The 23,315-nt window shown below is 38.4% G+C and overlaps 1 protein-coding gene across 1 annotated transcript in view; it reads right to left on the bottom strand.

The window, feature by feature from the left end:
* Window positions 1–23,315, bottom strand: part of TM7SF3 (transmembrane 7 superfamily member 3) — a 29,268-nt gene that overhangs the window by 5,580 nt on the left and 373 nt on the right. The window contains exons 2-9 of the mRNA XM_054591309.1: window positions 17,848–18,002; window positions 15,197–15,347; window positions 12,203–12,323; window positions 9,269–9,440; window positions 5,630–5,807; window positions 3,139–3,225; window positions 1,763–1,843; window positions 971–1,123 (exon numbers count right to left, since the gene is read on the bottom strand). Coding sequence (XP_054447284.1) covers window positions 971–1,123; window positions 1,763–1,843; window positions 3,139–3,225; window positions 5,630–5,807; window positions 9,269–9,440; window positions 12,203–12,323; window positions 15,197–15,347; window positions 17,848–18,002 — 1,098 coding nt within the window. The remainder of the gene's footprint in view (window positions 1–970; window positions 1,124–1,762; window positions 1,844–3,138; window positions 3,226–5,629; window positions 5,808–9,268; window positions 9,441–12,202; window positions 12,324–15,196; window positions 15,348–17,847; window positions 18,003–23,315) is intronic.

Raw genomic sequence — 23,315 nt, 5'->3', positions numbered from 1 at the left:
GCAGGATGGGCTGTGGGAATGAACCTGGCTCTAGGTTTGCTAAAATTGGAACAAAAGGGCCTCTTAATGGTCAGTAAACACAAAAGTTGTCAATTTTCTTTGGTCTTAAAGCTCTCTAAAGATTTGTTTAAGACTGCACTCTGTTATACCCTATGTTCTCAAGAGTCGATAGCTCAAGAGACAGCTATCCTTTTGTCTAGCATTCCCATCAACCTGAATCTGACATTATAATTTAAAAACTAACCATTATCACAAGAAGGGTATAGCCTAATAGAGTACTTGGAATGTGGATACTCTTTTCCATTTTGACAACAATCCAGAAATTTAAGTTATTGCACAACTGCAAAGAAAGCTCACTTACATGTTAACTTTGTTTACATTGATAGAAATTGAATTACTTAAAAAAAATTTAAAAAAAAACAAAAACCCAACTCTGTGCTTCTGCCCCAGGAGGTCTACAAGTAGGTACTTTAGAATCACAAGGTTTGGCAAAGGGTGGGAGTGGAAGTTATAGGTCAAAAGAGAAGACTGAGAACAAAGCACCAGTTCCCCAACTCAGCTGCCATCAAAGCAGCACCAAATTTATCTGTGGGATATATCCGCTGCTGCTTAAGAGTCATTTGAGTAAAGAGTTCAAGGCTTTAAAAAAACAAACAAACACAAAAACCACTGTTCTGCCATATATTAAGGATGACCTTTACCTCCATTAATTCTAACAGAAACACACATAGACACATACCTTACCACAAAAAATAGGTACAAAGCTACCTCTAAAGACATTCTACAAGTCATTCAGTACAGGTGCCTTTGAGGAAAGAGGGATCCTTATTAGTACCGGCCCCCCCTAAAACGCCACATCATCAAGCGCAAATTTCCAAATCCCTGATGAAGCGGTATCTCTACCTAGAGAGCCCAAGTAGGACCTTTCAGACAATGATCTGGACACACACATTAGTTACGTATCTCTTACCCAGAGGAGTGAAGAAAATCGCTGACGAGATGAGGAAGCCCAGCACCAGTCCAACACACAGCATGCAGGGCATGAGGATTCCAAATCGCCACCAGGCGGCTACCAAGGAAATCCCACCAACGCTTCCAGCGACGGCCGTCAGAATCAGACGAACTGCACAGAGAGAGAAGACGAACTGTTTAGCTTCTCTGGCTGTGTGCTTTAGACACAGTATACCATTACTTAGCCTTCCTTAGCCTTTCTGTTGGCCGAGCACCAACAGAAGGGCGGTGGGCTCTTCAGTGGCGCTATGAAACCAGCCATCAGTGGGCCCTAAGGAGGGGCCAGTCTGAGACATGAATGATAGCGGGGGAGCTAAACCTTCCAGAACTAGTGGCAGGCATGGCCTGGCACCACCTATAAATTGGGGCTGGGGAAGAAGGGGTGACACGTATTCTGTTAAGCGTGACAAGGAAGGAGGATTTGTGTTTGTTTTAAAGTAAAGAAAATCAACATTTTGACTGTAGTAAATCTCACATTTCAATATATTGAATACCACACAGCTGGGACACAGATTTATAACCCACGTGGCCCTTCCTTTCCCTAAGTATTAATTTGCCAATTACGAAAAACTTGGAAGAGAAGGTCTGACTGAGCAGTTTAGAAAAGATGTTTGGTACATGTGTTTTCTATTCTTTTACACACATAATAGCATATTATACACAATACTGGCCAAACTATAGAAGCAAAGGTGGAGTGTAAACATAGCATCTTTCTTTTAATATGCAATTAAACTATATTATTTTTACTTACCATCATACTTCATAGGTGTCAGTCTCGTAATCAGTATATAAAAGAAGAATCCCATGAAGATAAAGCCTATGAAGAATAATTCTAGTAGCAAACCACCAGGAAAGGAAAAAAAACACAACTATGGTTAGGTATTCTTTTTACAATGCAATTTAAATATCTAATGTACAAGTTCACGCTTATACATTATGGCATTCAGAGAAAAGAAATTATGACCTAAAAGAGAGGAAAAATTCAGAATTCATTGGGAGTAAATGTTACTATTAAATGGGTATAATATTAAAGTATTAACCATAGGGTATACCTTCTTGTATACAGGTCAATTTCAATTCCTAAATTGTTAATTTCTGAGCTCATTTTAATATATTTATACTTCCCTCTTAAAACAAGAATATTATTTTTATCATTGTGTCCAATCTGAAATTGCATACTAAATTTCAACTTTTTAGATGAGCAAAACTAAAATTTAAAAGGTAAAAAATACGTATATTCCAAGGCAAAATGTAACTTTTTTATCTTCTTTAAACTCATCTTTTCCTGTTTAGGGCAAACAATCAACTGTTGTCTTCATCCATTAAAATACATAGTAATATCTTTGGCACCTTATATACAGTTCAGCAATTAAGTTCTTTGTTACAGAAGCATTCTACACTTCGAGGAATAATATATTCTTCACAACAGTCTCTCTCAATCAAGAAAAAAGATACAGTGATAGAGGGAAAGGAACTCCCATTTTAAACAGCTTAGTTGAGTTTAAAGAGTTTTATGAGATCAGGACGATGTTCACTCTCCCCTTGATGCTCCATTTATACTCCCTGTTAATGAATTAAACGAGGATTTTCTTTTCTAGTAATTGTAAACATTAGTTATATAAAAGGCAACCCAAAGAATTCAAGTCAATTCAGTGAGCATAATTTATATTCTACTACCCCGCACTGGGTTTCACTGAGCAGCTGTCAGAGTTCCCGTTTGTTGTCTTGCCCCTCCCAGGACCAAGCAGGTATTTCAGTCCCACGGTACATGGAGCCCCACAGCCTGACTTATATAAAAGTATGTTGATCACCATCACCAAAATCCACACATATTTTTTTCACACTGATGTCTTGATTTCTAACTTGTTATCTTAGTCAACTAGCCAATCTAGCAACTGAAGAAGTTTGCTGCACAGATCAAATTTTATTCCCATCTTAACAAGAAAAGGTTGTACACATTACTGAGAAAAGAGAAAAAAGTGCAGAGCAACTCAGAATCTTTACTAAAACAACACAGACACAAACCAATGAAGACAGTGGAGATAAATTACAGGTCATAAATTCCCCACAGTAATTAAGAAAAAAGACCACGAGGCATGTAAACAGCAACTACATCAGACGTAATACCTGTTTTCCAGAATCTGTGTCCAAAGAAACAAATGAAGAAACCAAGCAGGGCAAAAAGAGTGAAAAATACTTTGGTAGATACTCTTCCTAAAAATAAAGAAAAAATAGTGGAAAATACATGTAATTTGATACTCTATATTTAATAGAACAAAACTTCATGAAAAAAAGCAAAGTCCTGGCAATAATTTATTCCATACATGGATAATTTATTTCAAAGATATCCTTGCTACCCGTAAATGAATTACTGTATGTAGGCAATGACTGTTAGTATAACAAAAAGAGAAGTAAAAAAGTGTGTGCTTCCTGATAGAGCTACATAACATATTCTGTCTTGGTGGAGGACACAGGGAGGAAGTGGAAAGGAGGAGGAGAGAAAGTATACCTAAAACAGATAGTTCTGTTTCCTCACAAATAAACTTCAGGAAAGAAAAGGAGGGAGGGAGGAGGGAGAACTGGACTAAAACACATTTAAGAGACACATTGGCTAAATCAAATGTTCAGCGCTCATCTGAAACCTGATTCAAACAAAAAACTGTGAAAAGCAATTTGGGATGACTGGGGAGATATAAACACTGGCTGTTAACTTAAAACCATTAAGGAATTATCATAACTATTTTTAATTGAAACCTGTGTTAATGATACTGTGGCTATATTTTTTAAACATAGCATTTATCTTTAAAGTATAAATATTGTAATTCTGTGAGCAAAATGATTCAGTGATTTGCTCTAAAAGAGTGCAGTGATAAAGGAGGTAAGGAGACAGAGATATAGGTGAGTGTATAGCTAAAACAAGATAAGGTCTATTAATCAAAATTGTTTAGGCTGAATAATGGTAGATGAAGATTGATTTAAGTTTTCCATAACAAAAAACTTTAACCAAAACTCACATTAATATAAAAGAACATGTATAACACTATAATTCATACATGAACAAATCACTACCAATCTCATCAATTATATTTATTGCTTTGGGAAAGACATGCAGCATTATAACAACAATAAATCACAACATGCTTCATGATGCCAATGAATATAAGTCCTGTGATCCTTATTAGGCACAAACTTAAATACAAAACAATGAATGAAAGATAGGGCTTACTGAAGAGAAAAATACACTCAGAATTCACCACCATGACTCCTTTGTGATAAACACAAGAAAGTAATCCCCGAACTAAAACCAAAACACAAAACACTTATACAAAACTCAGATGAAAAACATTACAAGCCCAATCAACCAATCAACACACATGAACTATGTAAGAGTGCTCAGATGGAGATATCATAAAGACCTACATTTAAATAAGAAATACAAAATGGAAGACCAGAATTTGTAGGAGATAATACATATCTACCTACATATCGGCTTTTCTGAGAATGAAGAGCCCAAAAGAAAGATGGAATGAAAGATAATACCACATTCTGCTTATTTTAAGACCTGTGGTTGGAAATTGACGAAGGGAAGGAATTTAGCCTGCCTCTTTTAAAAAAGGAACTGTAATTCATCCGCAGTTGATGAAAGCTCTCCTTTATAGGGAAATGCTATATGAACTATAAATAGAATAAAAAGCAAACAGCATATGTTAACTAGCATTTGAAGAATCTGGGTGAAAATTATGCAGAAATTTGTGTACTATTTTTGCAATGTTTCCATGAAACTATGTATTTCAAAATAAAATGTTAAATACACACACACAGAACGATCTTGCCACACCCCTACTTTCACCATTGTACCTAAACCACCACCGACATCTCTCACCTGGGCTACTACAATGGCCTGCTAACCAATCTGTGTTTGCTCTTGCCCCGACTTTTCTTCTCAGAAAAGCAGCCAGAGTGATCCCATTACAATATGAGTCCAATCATGGGACTATTTGCTCACACCCTCCAATGCCTTCCCATTTCACTCCAAATAAAAGCTACACATTTAACACGCGCTGCCTGCCCTCCTCAGGCTCCCCCAGCCACCGTCCTCGCTGCAGTCCTTCCACACACCCCGTGAGCTCCCCGCGGAGCGACTCCACACTGGCCCTTCCCTCTACCTGCCATGTACCCCCAGACGTGTGGCTCCCTGTCTCATTTTGGGTCTGTGCACAAATATTACCTTCCCAGCAAGGGCTCCCCTGGCCACGCCACCTCAAATTCTTCTCTCACAGCCACTTGCTATCCCTTTCCTACTTCACTGCTGCTGCTTAGCAGGCATAACTCCCTCATGCATTATATAAGTCACAAATTATCTTGTCTCTCTCATCTCCCCCACTAAAGTATAAGTCCCAGGATGACAAGTATTTTGTCTGTTTTGTTCATTGCTATATCCCAGGGCTGAGAGCAGAGAGTGAAGTAGTATAGGGGTTTAAAAGGCATTTGTAGAATGAATGAATGACTGAATGAATACTATACAAGAGCATATTTTAATATTCCTAAGTTCTGTATTAGTTGATAGAGATCTGCAAAGCCAAAGAAGAATTTGCAAAGTTTAAATCCATATACTCACCAAGGGAAGAGCAATTACCCTCTTTTGCCTCAAAGCTGCAAGCATATGTGTGAGCTGGAACATAAGCAGCGGACGTATTGAGAAATGGGTCCCAAACAATGACATTATAAATGGCACCTTGTCCCCGGAGGGAAGAGAAGGAAACACTTGTCTTATCATTAGCTGTTAGGGTAACCACCTAAAGCCAAAATAATGCATGGTTAGTGTTGAGATTTTTTCGAAAAGGCTATTCTATTATAATCCACTTATATGTGATAATTAAATTTTAAAATTAAAATCTAATTCTTGTTTAAAATATACACCAACCTATTTAGCTTTGTCAATAAATTGTCCTATACAGTTTGTATGCACTACTATACACAAGCTCTTACACAAATGTGTCCAAAGCTTTGTATAGTGTTGTTAGTAATTAAGTAAAATGAGATATAAATACATGTAAAGGCTAGTTAGAACAAAGCAAAAAATAATTTTTTCTCATCTGCCAGATTATAAACAGCATAGGGGCAGGAACCACACCTATGTGGCTCACTAGTTTTTCCTTAGTACTTGGCACAATGCCCAGGACAGAGTAAGCGTCCAACAAATGTTATCTATTACTACTAGTTACAGAGCTGACAGAGTCTGTTAACACCTCACAGACAGTACCCACTTATTTCTGTTTAACGGGCTCTGAAATAAGAAAACATTACATGTAGTTGTGTTATGCAATATTCCTTAACTTCAAAATTTCCTTTTTAAAGCTTGTTTTTTAAATAGGTAATACATATAACAGAAGAAACAAAAACCCTATGTAATCATAATGCGTAGTTTTGTTCCTATTAATATAAGTGAAAATATTAAATATTATAGTCTCTGGAATAAATAATTCCGAGCCTCTCAGAGGACTTCTATGGTTTAAAAATACTGTTTAGCCTTCATAAATGTTTCCTGGGCAAAGTATTTGGTCAAGTTCAACAAAATGTACTTCCTATTCACCCAAGTTTTTATTATGCAACTTTCCTTACAGAAATAATGAAATAGTACAATGAATAAACTACATACCACCACTCAGCTTTAACCACTGTTAACATTTTACCATATTTGCCTTTCTACCCTTCCCTCCTTCTCCTCCCCTCCTCTATTTTTTTTCCTGTGGAACCATTTCAAAGTAAATAACAGATACCATGACATTTCACTTCTAAGTATTACACCTCAAAGTGCATGTCCTAAAACAGTGTTTCTGAAACTTAATGTGCCTATGAATCACGAATAGTTTGTTAAAACTCAGATTCTGAATCCCTCGGTCAGATGAGGCGCCTGACCTTTTGCTTCTCTAACAATCTCTCCAGTGATGCCAATGCTACAGGTCCATCTACCACCATCTGAGTAGCAAGAAATGATATACGAAGGATATTCTCCTATATACCTATAATACCTTAGCTCTCCTAATAAAATTAATAATTTCTCATGTGACACAAAGTTGATATTTGGATTTTTCCAAACATTTTTATAGCTTTTCTCCCCTTTAACCAAGAAGATCCAACCAAGCTTCACACATGGTATTTATCTCTGTAATCTAGAACAGTCCTTCCTACTCCCTACTCTCACTCAGCCAATGACTCGAAGAGATTAAGGGCAGTCACTTTACAGAATATTCCACAATCTGCATTTTTCAGATTGTGCTCAGGGTGTCCAATTTGTACTTCTATCCCTTACTGTTTCCTGTAAACAGGAACTCTGAGGACTGAATTCGGGTTAAACATGTTTTGTTAGGACAGGCCATAGGCGATGGTAATGGTGACTTGCCAGGCTGCCACTGTGTGAGCACATAATGCAGTGGACCCGCTCTCAGCGAAGCTATGTTGACCACACAGATAAGGAGGAAACAATCAGATCATTCCATTCTAGAAACGGTTTTCCCTTTACAATTAGAATTAATCAGGGGGTGCTATTTTTTAAAAAGCTTTATTTTCTTTTAGAGAGAGGGGAAGAGAGAGAGAAGCATCAGTTGGTTACCTCTCGTACACGCCCTGACTGGGGGCTGACCCTGCAACCCAGACACATTCCCTGACCAGGAACGGAACTGGTGACCTTTCGCTTTGCAGGATGGAGCCCAACCAACCGAGCAACGCTGGTCAGGGCAAACTGGGAGTGCTACTTAGGCATCCTGGTAATGACCTGTCCCCCAACAATCTTTCACCTAATGATCCTCACCCGAATTATTTCACTGAGAGTCACAAATGCTGATTTTCTATTCCTTCTACATTTATTAGTTAGCATTATTCTGTAAAGAGCTTTCTCTCATAAACTGAGGATGAATTACAGTTCCTCCTTTAAAAAGGCAGGGCAAATTCCTCCCCTTTATAAATTTTCAGAATTATTTGATATGAGTCTCTTCCAATAGGAGCCATCTTTTTCTTTTCCTTGTTTATATCAGTACAAAGTTATTTTTATTAAGACTTATAATCAATCATCTTCTTTTTGATCATTGAACTGTCCCAAAGTTGGCTGAGTGTGAGCCTCTTTAAACAGGTTCCAGAGGCTTCTTGAGATATCCTCATTCATCACTGAAAGTTTCCTTGAATTCTGGCACACTATATTCTAACTCTTAACTAAAAGTTAAAAAGTAAACTAAAAAGACCCTGTTCTGTGAGTTCTTATATTCTTCATAAGAATAAACAGGGTCTTCAAAATGTCTTATTTTAAAAGGATAAACCAATAAACTTCTCCCAATCTGTGAACAAGCACAGTGAGTTTTCCTATATCAGGCTCCCCTTAGCATAGGGCCGAGACATCCTAGGTGACAAAGTAACACAATGAGAGCTTGCTCTACAACAGGCTGACCTCCTAGGCTAAGCATATAAGCCCTGTTTCAATCACCTCATTCTATAAAATCTGGGAATCTCTCAGACCTCTGGGGAGAATCAGAGTCTAGAAAAACACTACCAATGAACCATGAGACTGAAAGATGACCTCACATATTAGACTGCTATCAAATACCTTTCAAGACATGAAGATAAAATCCTGCCCTGAATCTGAAATTTCCATGTGTACAGGAATCACCTGGGGATCTCATAAAATGCAAATTATAATTGTGGAGGTCTGGGGTGAGGCCCAAGAGTCTGCAACTCTGACGAACGCCCAGGCGATGCCAATCCCTTTGGCCCATGCCTCACATGCGGAGTAGCAAGAATTTATAGGAGTTCAAAAGCTCAGAGAAATTTTTTCTCTAAGTTAGAAACTTGGGAGTTTGGCCTTAAACATTAATGCCATGCCAATGAGTGCAACTTTAAACAGTTTCTCGTATTTTTCCCAAAATGCTGTGACCTTTATATTTGCCAAAAGTTTTAATCTAATAGGTATAGGAGTATATAGAAAATCACCATTCACCCATCCATATGTCAAGATTACCAGGTCATACATGTGGCTGCAACTAAAATGTAACATAATCTACAAGCATCTCCTTAAAAGGCTGTTATTACTTTGAGGTATCACTAGCAAAGACTCCCAAGATGATAACGAAATAAAAGTGATAAAGAGAGAATCCCGAAGGACCAAGCAAATAGTAAAACAATTAGCTCCTGGTAGCTTCTCCTCTACTCAATTTGTACAAAGGTGTTGCAATCTGGCCACTCATATCATGAGAATCAGATTGTTTACCTTAATAGCATTGGCCGTCACCTGAGACACTTCGGCCATCCTCTGCAGATGCTTCAGCAACCCCTCTTCAGTGAGGTCATTCTCGGGCAGAAAATACTGATAGACGTCATACCACAACCTCCACCTAGTGTCCTGTCCCGTCCTGATGTCACATGGCGGAGATTCTGTGCCTCTAAAGTCAACCAACAAGATTGAACATCAGTCTCTTTTGGGGGATGACCCATCTATAAAAAGGAACCAAAAGCTCAAATTTCAAACGTCTGAAACAATGGTTCTAGTTGTCATTATGAAGAAAAATAACACATTGACAGGCAATATGGTTAATAACCAGGTGTTAATGTCACTCAGGCCTAGCGTCAAGTGCCAGCTTTGCCATTTGTTAGCTGTAAGTATACAAGTCACTTACTCTCAATGACCCTTAGGGAACCTCTCTGTAAAATAAGAACAAATGCCCCTTAATAAAATTGTTAGGATTAAATGACAAAGAACTTAGAGCACCCAGCACTGCAGATAATGCACAGAGAACATTCAAATATTACTCAAACGTTAGTTATCATTATTATTAAAGTAGAAACTAAAGCAGAGTTTTAATTAAAATAATAAAATACTTACCAAAAAAAATAATAATTGTGCTTCACAGCTCCAAACTGCCTTCCATATTTAAAACTTTTTATGGGGCTACTGGTCAAGATGGAAGGTATAGGTAGACATGCTTCACCTCCTAGGGCAACTATAAGAACTACAACTAAACCTCAAGACAACACCCAGAACTGTCAGAAAATCAAACTATATGGAAGTTGGATGACCAAGGATTTAAAGAAGCCACATTTATCCTGACAAGTTGGGAGCGTGGGGATGAGACACTGAGCTGGGTGGAGAAGCGAGGACACGTGGAGAAGCGGCAGAAGTGGCAGAAAGGAATAGATGTTCACACATTCACATGTGGTAAATAAAAATCGGGAGGGATACCTTGGGAGCGAGTGTTCCCAAGCCAGACCACATAGACCATGGTTCCAGTGCCGAGAAGATAAAGCCCCATAACTTCTGGCTGTAAAAACCAGTGGAAGTTGGGATGGCAGAAGAAACAGCTGATTTATCAGAAGAGTCTGTTTAAAGGGCCCGCATAGACTTAGAACATATGCAAACCCACCCACGCTGGGATTCACCACCAGGGCAACAGCTGGAAGGGCATCAGTTGCATACAGGAAGTGGGCGAAGTGACTGGAAATGGAGCAAGTGCCAGGCAAACCTCCAGAAGCCGCACTGCCCCCTCTCTGGGCCCTCCCTGCACACAGAGCAATAAAGCTGTAAAGCACGTTGCCCCACCCTGGCAAATACCTAAGGATCCAACCCATACAACTTAATTAACAGGTGCGTTAATACAGGGAGTCAATGCAGTTCCACCTAATAACACAGAAAAAAACATAGGGAGGCTGCCAAATTGAGGAGACAAAGAAATATGGCCCAAATGTAAGAACAGAATAGAACCCCAGAAAAAGAACTGAATGAAAAGGAGATAGCCAACCTATCAAATTCAGAGTTCAAACCACTGGTGATCAGGATGCTGAGAGAACTCATTGAGTACAGCAATAAGATAAAGGAAGAAATGAAGGTTACACTAAGTGAAATAAATAAAAATCCACAAAGAACCAACAGTGAAAGGAAGGAAGCTGGGACTCAAATCAACAATTTGGAACCTAAGGAAGAAATAAGCATTCAATCAGAACAGAAAGAAGAAACAAGAATTCAAAAATGTGAGGATGGTATAAGGAGCCTCTGGGACATCTCCAAATGTGCCAACATCCAAATTATAGGGCTACCAGAAGGAGAAGAGGAAAAGCAATAAACTGAAAACCTATTTTCAAAAAACAATGAAAGAAAACTTTCCTAATTTGACAAAGGAAATAGACATACAAGTCCAGGAAGCACAGAGAGTCCCACACAAGATGGACCCAAAGAAGATCACACCAAGACACATCATAACTTAAATGCCAAAGATTAAAGATAAAGAAAGACTCTTAAAAGCAGCAAGAGGAAAACAGAAAATTACCTACAAGGAGTTCCCATAAGACTCTCAGCTGATTTCTCAAAAGAAACTTATGCAGGCAAGAAGGGGCTGTCAAGACATATTCAAAGTGATGAAAAGCAAGGACCTACAACCTAGATTACTCTATCCAGCAAAGATATCATTTAGAATCGAAGGGCAGATAAAGAGCTTCCCAGACAAGGAGTGTTAAAGGGACTTAAGAAAAAGAAGATCAAAACTATGAACATCAAAATGACAACAAACTGGCAACTATCAATAACTGGATCTAAAAAACCAAGAACAAAAACCTAAGCAAACAACCAGAACAGGAACAGAATCATAGATATGAGGTTCATTTAGAGGGTTATCAGCCAGGAGGGGAAAGGGGTAGAATGGGAGAAATGGGGGAGGAGGGGGAGTAAAGGGCTGAGATTAAGAAGCATAATTGGTAGGTACAAAATAGACAGAGCTATGTTAAGAATAGTTTAGGAAATGAAGAATCCAAAGAACTTAGATCCATGACCCATGGACATGAACTAAGGGGGGGTGGGGATTCCTGAAGGGGAGGGGGTTCCAGGTGGAGGGAGGCAAAAGGGTAAAAATTGGGACAACTGTAACAGCATAATCAATAAAATACACTTAAAAAAATAAAACTCTTTACAGAAACTAAGATGTACTTCTAAGCTCGTAATAGAGACTCAACATCTGGCTCTTCATACAAATGGACAGAGCAATATTAACTATAAATGACAGCTCCAGTATTAGTTACAACATATGAATTACTTTAATTCAAAAAAATTAAAAATTTTATTTCAGTAAAGAGAATAACAAATTTTGAGAGAGTTCACTGAATCTATAGAACAGCTAGTCGTGCATGTTCTAAAAGGAATTCTAAGAGACAGACATACCTTGCATGGCCTAGGTTTGCTGGGGCAAATCTGATAGTTGTTTCAAAGAAATCATACTCCAAGTAAATGTTGGGATCAATATCTAAATCAAACTCCAAATTACAGCCCCCAGGGACAGGATCTGGATGAAAAATAAGTCAGTCACGCAACACAGAATTTTCATGTATTCATATTATACTCAGAAAACAGAACTCTATTTTTAAAAGGACTTTACATACAGAAGTTAAATACAGAGCTGCTTGTTTTGTACTATCTAATGAACTGAGGTTAAGGGCTCTACAACAGGAGTCAGTAAATATTTTCTCTCTAAAGTGTCAGACAGTGCCTATTTTAAGCTTCACAGGCCTGACAGTCTCTGTGGCAACTACTCAACCCTACCCTCATGGCGAGAATAGTGAATATTCACACAGAAGTGAATAGGCATGGCTGTGTTCCTGTAAGACTTTATATACAAATGGGCAGTGAGCTAGATTTGCCTCAATCTGTAGTTTGCCAAATTCTGCTCTAGAGCTGAAATGATCAAAAGGGACAAGATTCTTAAGCTGGGATCCAAGAATGGGTTTAAGGGGCTCCATGAACACCCTGAAATTTAATGTTGAACATGTACATTTCCTAGGGACAAAGGTTTTTATTAGATTTTGGGGTCTATGACCCCACAAAAAGAGCATAAGAACCCAGGGATGGAAAGAAAAAAAACCACTACCAAAGAAAAAGGAACTCCTGAGTAATCGAGAAGGTGGGGGTCTACTTTTTACATGCTTTTTCAACAGGGAGAAAGACAGTGTCATCCTCAATTTTGGAAGAGTCTCTGTATGTATATGAAAGAGTTTTCTAAAATTAAAAGACCCCAAAAGACCTCCCAAGACATGTATCAGTACAGTATTTGAAGGCTTAATTAAACACAAAATAAATTTTGCATATTTCATCTTATTAATAATATGACTAAAACAGCTCTTCTTTTCTTATTAGAAATCCAATTTATGACCTTTAAGCAAGACAAAACTTAAATCAGTCACTTGAGATGAGCTCAACTCCATACAAAGAATTGTATATAGTGGACTCAAACAGAGAGATTGAAATAAGACAGAATACAAGGCAAACTAAGTTAAAGATTGGTAAGATCTCAACTACATACACTCATCTAATCATTCCCATAGGGAATTCTGGTGGTTGACTCTCTGTGCAAGATTTGGAATGGAGATACCCCGTGCACATGTTTCAACACTGTGTGGCATTTTTCTCAGAATTCTGTGATCTTTCATACTCTCCTTTTGTTACATCCATGAACATTTACCATACCAGAGAAAAGGACACGTATTTTAATGGAAGTTCCATTGTTCCTAATTTTTCTTTGTACACTGTCCTTCATGGAAGCTTGAAGTCCATCGTTTTTGATCATGTAGTTACCCTTTTGTTACAGATAACATTGTCTTTCTTCAATCACTTTTTGGATTCTTCCCCCTTTATTAGCTACTGCTCCCTCTCCTCGCTACCATCAAACTTTGAGGGGCAATCTAAATTTCCTCGCCTAATCTTTACTCTTCAGTCACTGTAATCTAGTTTTCCTCCCCACTGTAGCACCAAAACAACTCTCATTCAAGGCCACCACTGACTACATTTTCAAATGGACATTCTCAGTCACTTCCTCTGACCTCTCTGCAATGTGTACTATTTACCACTGCTTCCTTCAGGCAGAGCCTCCAGGCTCTTCTCGGACTCTCCTGACTCTCCTTGGCCTTATGCTCATTCCTTAGCAGTTAGCCTCACCCAGAAACAGTGCCTGGCATGTGGGAAACACTCTGAAAGTATCTGCTACTATTCTCCCCCCTAAATCTCTACGTACATGCTTGGACAATCACACTCACTTCTGTGGCTTTTATGAACAGCTATTTGGTTAAATGTCTAACCTTACTCCTCCACTCCAGGCTCTTATTTTAAAACTGCCTACTGTGCATTTCCATCCAGATGTCCTGCCAAGTGTCGCAAATTCATTGTGTCCTGACCTGAGGTCACCACCTACCATCCTATCCCCCTAAAACATCAAGCGCCACCACAACACTACTTCTACACTTATTTTGCATCACTATCTCCCAGCGGCCCAAATGGGAAGCCTATGCTACCCCCATTTAATAATCCATAACCATCGGTCACTGTGTCTTATCAATTCTACCTCCAAATATCTCAATTCCTGCCCCCCTTCTCTAGCTCTACTCTTGTTGGCCTCTGTTAAGATTCCCATTTCTCACTTTGAGTACTCAAAAGTATGCTGAGTCCTCACTCTGCTATGTCCTCTCCAACTCACTCCCCACACTGCTTCTCCAATTAACATTCTAAGAGATGAAAGGCATCACAACATTCCTGTGCTTAAAAACTCTATGCTTCCTCAGAACCGATCGCAGAACAGAATGCAAACCTCAAATTGTACACAAGGTGCTCACGCTCTGCCTCCAGCCACATCCACTTCTTTCACTCTCCAAAAGCTCCGTTTTTCTTCCGCACCTTCCTCTGCTGAGAATAAACAACTACAGATTTAAGGACTATGCCTTGCCTTTTTGTTACTGCTTCTCCAAGAGCTCCGTAAGTGTTTTTCGAATGAATAAATGTATTCTCCTAGTCCCTACCTAGGCTTTCAATCATCATGCTAATTCTCTGGCTTCCTTGCTATTAAAACCTTTCTGATGAAATATATTGTGTTTACAATAAACACTTTTTTTAAAAGATTTTATTTATTTATTTTTAGAGAGGGAGGGAAACATCAATGTATGGTTGCATGTTGCATGCACCCTGCGGGGGACCTGGCCTGCAACCCACAAATGTGCCCTACACTGGAATCCGAACTGACAACCCTTTGGTTCGCAGGCCAGAGCTCAATCCACTGAGCCACACCAGCCAGGGCACAATAAACACTTTTAATAAGATTACAGTTTTCCCTAAATTTTCATGAACAAGTCTCATATTCTGGACAGCAATGGAAGGTGAAGACAGAAAGGTTACCTCCTTCTGAGTAGGAGAGTGGAATGGCCACACTTTGGACAGGTTCTGCATCTGAAGTTTCCATATACCAAAAGCACATGCTCTGCTCTGGCCTAAGACTGAAAACCAGTCCTTTGCCAGTGCCTGTTGCCGAGGTACTGGGAAGGAGAGTCTGCAATAAGGGAAAAAAAGAGTCATTATGAATAGCAAAGTATTTAAATTCCAGAGCTGATCTAGTATGTGTCTTACTCCAAACCTCAAAACAAAAAGAATAAAAATAGACCTTCTTTAGATAAATAAAGAATTCTTTTTACCTCTATGTGCATGTGCCCACACATACACATGAAAGAACTGTTGAAAATACATGTTGTTTGATCAGATGCAATAAAATTCCCAAGCTTTTCAATGCCCCAAATTAAGATTTACTATGTCAAGTTGAATGATGAAACTAAAAAAATTTCCTAACGAGTCTAATGTCCTTTATTCAGGGGAAAACAATCCATGAGTTGGGGGAGTGCAGTGCCTCACAAGCTGTGGAATATTGTTCCTGAAGGATGTGGGGCAAGAGCAAGCTTTACAGAGCATTAAAAACAATAATGCATAAACAGGGCATAGGGGGTTAGGAGGTCAGGAAATTCTTAGAACACTATCAGGTCCTATTTTTAGTTAAAACTGAGCTGGAGGATTGTGACTGGCATATGTTAGATTTCCTTGACAGGTTTTCCTGTAAGTGCAGACTGATTTGCAGATTGAGTTTTCCCTAAGTGACAGATGGGTTTCAATTTGACAAGCATAAGGGAAAATGACCCAAATACTAATTGACAAATTATAGAGCAGCCAGTTTCAAAGAACCAGCCACGATGATGACCCAAAAAGTCCAAAGTGCCACAGTTCATCAGGAAGAGCAAAGGAAGCAAACAGTTCTCCTCACACAGACCACTCACTGCCAGAGCCACGTGCAGCCCTGGTTATCATCTCGGCAGTACAGCTACAGGGAGAACTAAAGGAGAGCAGCACATAAAGTAACATTATTATAATTAAAGATGACTAAGACTCTTTCTGCATGAAAATTGAGGCCTCAGATGCTGTTCATCCAGGCCTTTTGTTACATTAGTTATGTTGACATCCCTTTATCCAAGCTGTTTTTCCTCAGAGGTAAAAACAGGCAATGTAACTACTCTGTTGAGCCGTTGTGAGAATTAAATTAATTATATGCAAAACCAGACACCGAGGTTTCTAACTAAGAGCCCCAGAGGCCCAGAGAGTTTCCAGAGGTCTCCATGAAATCTACAGATGCATCTACACATTTTGCCAGATAGAGAGTCCACAGATTTCAGTAGATTCAAAGTCTATGACCCCGGGAACTAAAAACCATCAGCCTAGTCCATAGTAGATATGCAATAAATATAAATTTTTTTTCCTCCACCCTTCCTCTTCCTTCAAATGTTGTCTGTGCTGTGATTTTCTTAAGAAGGAAATTATGTATGTGCCATTTTATTATGTCCTATGTAAGGGCCTGAAGAGGAGGTTTCCTTTTGAATACAGTACCAGAAAACACTTGGCTTCCCCCGAGTAATTGACATGTTTTTCCTTCTAAGAAAGTTATAAAAGTTTAACATGTTTTGATTTCTGTATGGATCATAGACTTTGTTATCTCTTGCAATTAACAATCTATTCCTTCCTGTTTTCCTTAATCAAACACTTCCCAGTTCTAGTCTATTAAACTACCACACACATGCACACAATTTCAAAACCTTCATGATAGGAACAGGACTTCAGAATAAAAAAAAATTAAAAAAAAAACCACATACACACAAAACACTTAGTTTGGAATATGACCAATACCTATAAAATATAGATGAACTGGACTAAGAGAGTTTTGTTTAGCAAATTTCAGACAATTACCAGAAGATAGGTTTAAGACGAAGAAGAAGAAACATAGCATCACACAGAGTGGAATTTATTTGTCTAATGGATCATATGGGCTAAATAGAAATAGATTTGTAAAAGGTTAACATAAATGGCAGGTCCTTAATAGCTTAGGCTAATCCTAGGCATTTCAAAAACTTCCCAAATCTGAGGTTGAGGTTAAGGGGTTTAGTGATGACCTCTGCAAGAGTTCGAAATGCTGCTAGAAGCCCACCGCTGGACAAAATGAGCTCAGTGTTAGGGTTCTTTTGTTTCCATGAGACACCAAAGAATAAAGCTGATCCTAAAGGGTCTTATTAAATGTACATGTCATACAGTAAAATTTCAACACTGAATGGCTAAACAAAAATGAAAACTCATTAAAATATATCCTCAGGTAAAAATCATTAAGGACCCAGTAGAGTAATAAAAAGAAAAAGAGGGAAATCATGAGAAAAACTTTAACTACATTCAGAGAGGAAACACTTGGCACAGCTCATCTGCCCCTGAACTCTGCACTCTATCACCTCCTCTTGAAGTCAGAGGTCACTACACTCAAGAAAGGCCTGAGACACTCACTTCTAAGCTGGTCTAAGTCACTAATTTAAAAGAAGCCAAGTCTGATTTTTTTAAATATTTAAGACATAAAGTTAAACATAAAGAGGCATCAAATTTTAATGCTTACACTAAATGCACGTCCCCAAAACACAGAAGTTTGTACAAAAATAAAAAATAAATAAATAAAAATAATACTTTGTGCTTACCTTAGAAAAAGAAATCGTCGTATTCTGATACTGTGAATGTATTTGGAAAATAAGAAAAGTCACATTGCTGGAAATATTATGCAAAATAGCTTCCTCTGGAAAGGGCTTGCTGAGCTTCAAGTACCTAAATTTCCCCACAGAAAACTCAGTAATACCTACAACAAGAGAAACGTTTCATTGTAATATATGCACGGCTAATATCAATTTGTAGAAATCACATATGTACACATACATACTACTAATTTAATCATCAGAAAGAAAAACCAGTTGAGATAAATATTATTACTGCCCCTATTTCACTGATGAGGACAATCTTAGATGAAACAGCCCACCAGGGGGACTTGGCTAGTGAGTGGTAGAACTAAGAACTTAAGCAGAAAAAAGGTACTTCAAAAGATGCAAACAATACTTAAAGTGGCTGAGGATATTCCAAGTACCTGGCTCCCACGGCCCAGAAAACTTCCCCATCTGGTAGCAACTCTAACAATTCTATTCTGAACAGAGTCCCTGAATTTAAGAATGGCAACCCTGAGGAGCTACTACTAATGACTGTGAGTGCACCAGTATTAAAGAACAGTATGATCAATGAATTCTGAAGTTATCCTGGAGACGCAGAGGTGGCTTCGATTTTATCCCACCATTTACTAGCTGTGTGACCTCAGGCAAGTTTCTTAACTCCCTTAAACCTCAATTTCTTCATCTGTCAAATGGGACTGTATTACCTAGCTTGCAAAAGAAGGTGCCATCAACATTGGCAAAAATGTCATTTGAATGCTCATGCCAGATACTTCACATATAGTCATGAACCCCAGGTATTCTGGAAAAAAGAGCTTTTTGTTAGTTTAAGGATCAAGTTCAGAGTCCACATAAAAGAGAAGTTATAACAATAGTTTTCCAGCCTCATCTAGGCCCTTCCCATCTGCCTGCTTGCCTCCATTTCTGGTTCTGTTTAACTCACTCACTCTGACCATCGGTTCTCTGTGTGTCTCTGTCCTAGCTGAACACCAGTTCTTTCTTTGTCCAACCTAATTCTTAAATAGTCCACTAAATAGGCAAATCAGGGTGAAGACAAATCACAAGTGAGAAGTATTTGGAGGGCCAAAATGTTCACTGCTTTAAAAGACAGTGAGGAAGATACTAAAATACGTCATTAAACAACTAGTAACTTAAAATAAATAGGGGTATTAAATGTAGGTACCCCTAGGAATATATTGTAAGTGATTTCTCTTTTCTTTACATGTTTCATTGTTCATAAAATTTCTGTAGTGATAGGTGCTCCTATCAGAAAGAAACTGTACAATTTGAGAAAACATTCATGTTCCTTTTTTAAAACTTCATGCTTGATGGCACTCAAAAGGTTCATGTTTCCATTTGTATATCCAGTTCACACAGAAACCTTTACTGAAAAATAATTTCCCTACTGCCCTGCAATTCCATCTTTCACATAAGTCAAGTAACCATATGTGAGGGTTTGTACCTGGACTCTTGTGTTCCACTGGTCTATTTGCCTAAGTTAACATTAGTATTACAATGTCTCACATTCTGCCCCAAATGTGTTCTTCCTCTTCAAGACTGTCTTGACTATTTTTGGCCCTTTTCACTTCCATATAAATTTTAGAAAGTAGCTTGTCAATTTACATACACATACACACACACACACACACACACACAAAACTGCTGGGATTTTGACTGGGATGGCACTAAATGTATTAATTTAGGGAGAAATGATATCTTTATAACAGAATTTTCTAATCTATGAATTTGAGATATCCTTCTACTTACTGTTTCTCAGTTTATCTCAAGAGCGTTGCAGCGTTTCCTCTGTAGTAGCCTTTATATATCCCATTATAATTAGACATAACTATTTAATGTTTTTGATGCTATTGTAAATTTACCTTTTATTTTTAACATATTTTTTTAAATTTTTTAAAATATGTTGATTGATTTTTAGAGAGGAAGGAAAAGAGAGAGAAACATGGATGTGAGAGAAGAACATTGACCGGTTGCCTCCTGTATGCATCCCACCAGGGGCCTGAACCGGCAACCTAGGCATGTGCCTTGACTGGAAATCAAACCCTCAACCTTTTGGTGTACAGGATGATCCAGCCAACAGAGCCATACCAGCCAGGCAATTGACTTTTTCTTTTAAATTTAAACTTCTAGTTATCTCTTCATCAATATGCCTTTTTAAAAAGTTCTCCAGCTGATTTCTAACGTTCAGCCAGGGTTGAGAACACCTAACCCAACATTTGATGAGTTAGGGAAAGATAAAAGCGTATTTTTTTCCTATTCCCAGTTATATTTAACCTAACTTCTGTGTGAAAATCCTTTGGTAGTGTTACCTCTGCATAGTCTGAGAGCCATTTCACAATTTTTACAGAAAGTTGCGTAGTAACAAAATCAGTTATGGTTTAACTCCTGGCTATACAGGGCTTTGTCATGTCTGACATTCCAAAACCTAGTACAGCACTGGTCACCTAGCCGGCACATAGTAAGTGCTGAATAAATGATAGTTCAATTTTGTGACTTAAGGGAAGTAATTTCTTTTCTCAGGGCCTGAGTTCCCTCATGGTACAATAAAATGGAGGCAACTGTGCTACAAAAATCAGTTGGCTGATGAAAGTATCAAACAAATGGGGAAAAGTTTGCAAACTGTCTAATACCACACGATAAAATATTATTAACCTCCATTAGCTTTCCCGCATTTCAGAGCCTCATTTTCTTATTTATAAAAAAAAAAAAAAGTTAAGCATTTTTAACTTTACAAAAAATTAAGCATTTAGTATGGTTCTGCAAATAAACAAGTGGGAAGAAGAGGAGTAACAGGTATAAGTGCTCAGCGCATACATCTTGAGAATCAAGTTGAGGAGACTTCCTTAGAGGGACAAGGAAAAATACTGAAAGTCAAGACAATTTTAACAGTACAGTCTAGCAGAATCTGCATTTAATTTCTACTCATAAAAGCATACATGGTGAATAAAGGCACATAACCAAAATATACCCTGTAGAAGTTAACAGGAACTTAATTTACCTTTAAGCCATCTGGAAAGGGATTCATCCGAAACATTTTACAAGGCATAATTAGATCTTATGATTTTGGGAGTGGGAGGAAAACTATATCAAACGATATTACAGAGCAATTGGCTAACATGGAGACAGAGCCCTTATGTTGTAGCTCCCTTTAGAAAGCAGTGCCTCTGTTTTTTCAGCTAAAAATATTTTTTTGCCATCCGACCCATAACATGGGGGACTCTTCTATTTTTCACATTCGTCCTCATTGCTACCCAGTCAAATTTTCTTCCCAAGAATCCCATTCAACAAAGAACTACTCAATCCCTTTTCTTTCCCCATCAAATCCTAAACTTGCAAACTTAAATTTTTAAACTCTTCCTTTTTACCATTTTACTAAAATTTACCTCCATTGTTTGTGTTTTCAAGCAACAACCAAATTCTAGGAGAGATCTGTTAAAGTTAAGTTTTCATAATTCTCTTCAAATAAAATACTAAAAATAGAAGCAGTTCATTTAGCTACTTGAACTAGTCTACATTCAACTGCCCCTCCCAATTTCTCATTTATATCTTACAAAGTTTCATTAGCTCTAAAAGCTGAAAGGAAACACAAAGGTGTACACACCACCTTTCTCACACTTTCAAAAGAAAGAGACCACTTGCAACTAACTACACAAACGGCCTGCCACCTTACTTAGAGCACTATCAACAGCACAAATATTAGAGGGTTCAAATGACATTCTGCACAGCTCTGATTACTATGTAATTTCAGGTGAGTTAATGGATACGCAACAAACAGTAATGAAGGATGTTAAAGGCAGCAGAGAACGGAACACCAAGGCAAGGGTAAACTGTTCAAATGTGTGATGCACCTCTTGTGCCCTGCTGGTCACAGAAAGCATCTTCCTCATTCCAGGGACTCCATCTCCCCCCTTCAAAGATTCGTTTGGCTTTCAAGCCACTACTGAAGTGGCGTAAGTTAGCTTGTCCTGCTAAAGAAGGGCAGATCCTCCTAAGTGACAGCAGTTGCTTAATTTATTCAGTTTGTCCAGTTATCAGAATCCACACACAGAAATCTAGCCACTTTCCAGGAAAAGAATGCAAGTCTTGAACTAAACTAAGTCTTTCTTAATTTGTATACTGATTTTTATCTGACAAATGTGGAGAACATCAGCTTTAATTATCATTCAGTGGTCAAGTTCCCACATGTTCTTCTGCACAGAGAAACAACGCTAGCGCAAGGCAAAAATACTAACATGGTAGAAGAAATGTCAGGGCTGAAATCATAGGAAAGAGGCAAGAAATAGCATCTGAAAAAAATATTAATCTCTCAATTTCTCATATTTCTCAACTTTTGTGTAAAAACACTAACGCACAGTCCTAGAAATGAAAAGCTCTGGATCGCAGCCCTCCTAACAGGGTCTAGCCTGGATCAACTACAAGCTCGATCTCTCTAATTCTTCACCTGTTAAAATGGAGTAGCATCATCACTTCCACCTCTGTCATAAAGCTATTTTGAGAAATGAGAATTCACAGAAGAATTAAGTGTAAAGCACCATACTAAGTTAAATATTGGGGGCAACTTTGTTAACCCGCTGGAAGGACCATGAAATTGGCAGCGAGACATTAATACTTGGATTCAGGTGCTGTCTGCGCCCCTATTAGCTGTTTGCCTGTGAGGTGAGCATCATCACCTTGGGCCAGGGCTTCACCCTCTGCCAAGTGAGGATTAAGTAACACTTCCATGAACAGCACCTGGCACATTCTGCACTGCCATGAATGTTGGTACCCTATTATAAAAGAGGCTCTTTTTTCTGTAAAAATATAACTGCCCTTTTCAGCTTTGGCCTTAAGTCCTATGCAAAGATTCTGGAACTCAGTTTGTAAAGAGCTTTTCAAAGATAAGTATTTAGGAACAAAATCACATTATTCAAAAAATATTATGTTTCAGAACTGTAACTAGTCTCTTACGCTCAAAATAATACTAAGAATGTGCTTGACCTCACATGATTATCAGCCGGCACAATTAGTGCTTTTCACAATTTATATATTAACAAACCACGCATTACTGCTAAAACCCATTCACCAAGCACATGACCTACAATCTAAAAGCCCAATCTGAGCTCACTTTTTCCTCTCAAACTCTGTCGAGTTTACTAATTAGAAAAGCATCTAGATTTTGGAGTGTAAAAACCTGCTACCGTCTGGATGGCCGTCAATCGTGAATCCCTCGCTTTTGCACCAAGCCTTACTGTCCGAAGGGCTCACATTCGCCCCTTGGGAGCAAAGAGGTGCTTTCAAGTGTTAAGTTAAATCCACAAATATGGCTCTTCCCTCAGGGGAAGAGAGTTACGTATCTCTTCCCATTTCCACAGCCTAAATTAGGAGGCCTCCTTAGCAAAGGTAATTGCCTTCTGCAGGAAAGGACTCTGATCAGTTCCTGCCGGATCAGTTCCTGC

The sequence above is a fragment of the Pteronotus mesoamericanus genome, unplaced genomic scaffold (genome assembly GCF_021234165.1).
Source record: "Pteronotus mesoamericanus isolate MK-2021 breed Mesoamerican mustached bat unplaced genomic scaffold, CSHL_Meso_final scaffold_21, whole genome shotgun sequence".
In the NCBI taxonomy this organism is placed as follows: domain Eukaryota; kingdom Metazoa; phylum Chordata; class Mammalia; order Chiroptera; family Mormoopidae; genus Pteronotus; species Pteronotus mesoamericanus.
This window is presented reverse-complemented; position numbering and strand designations above follow the sequence as displayed.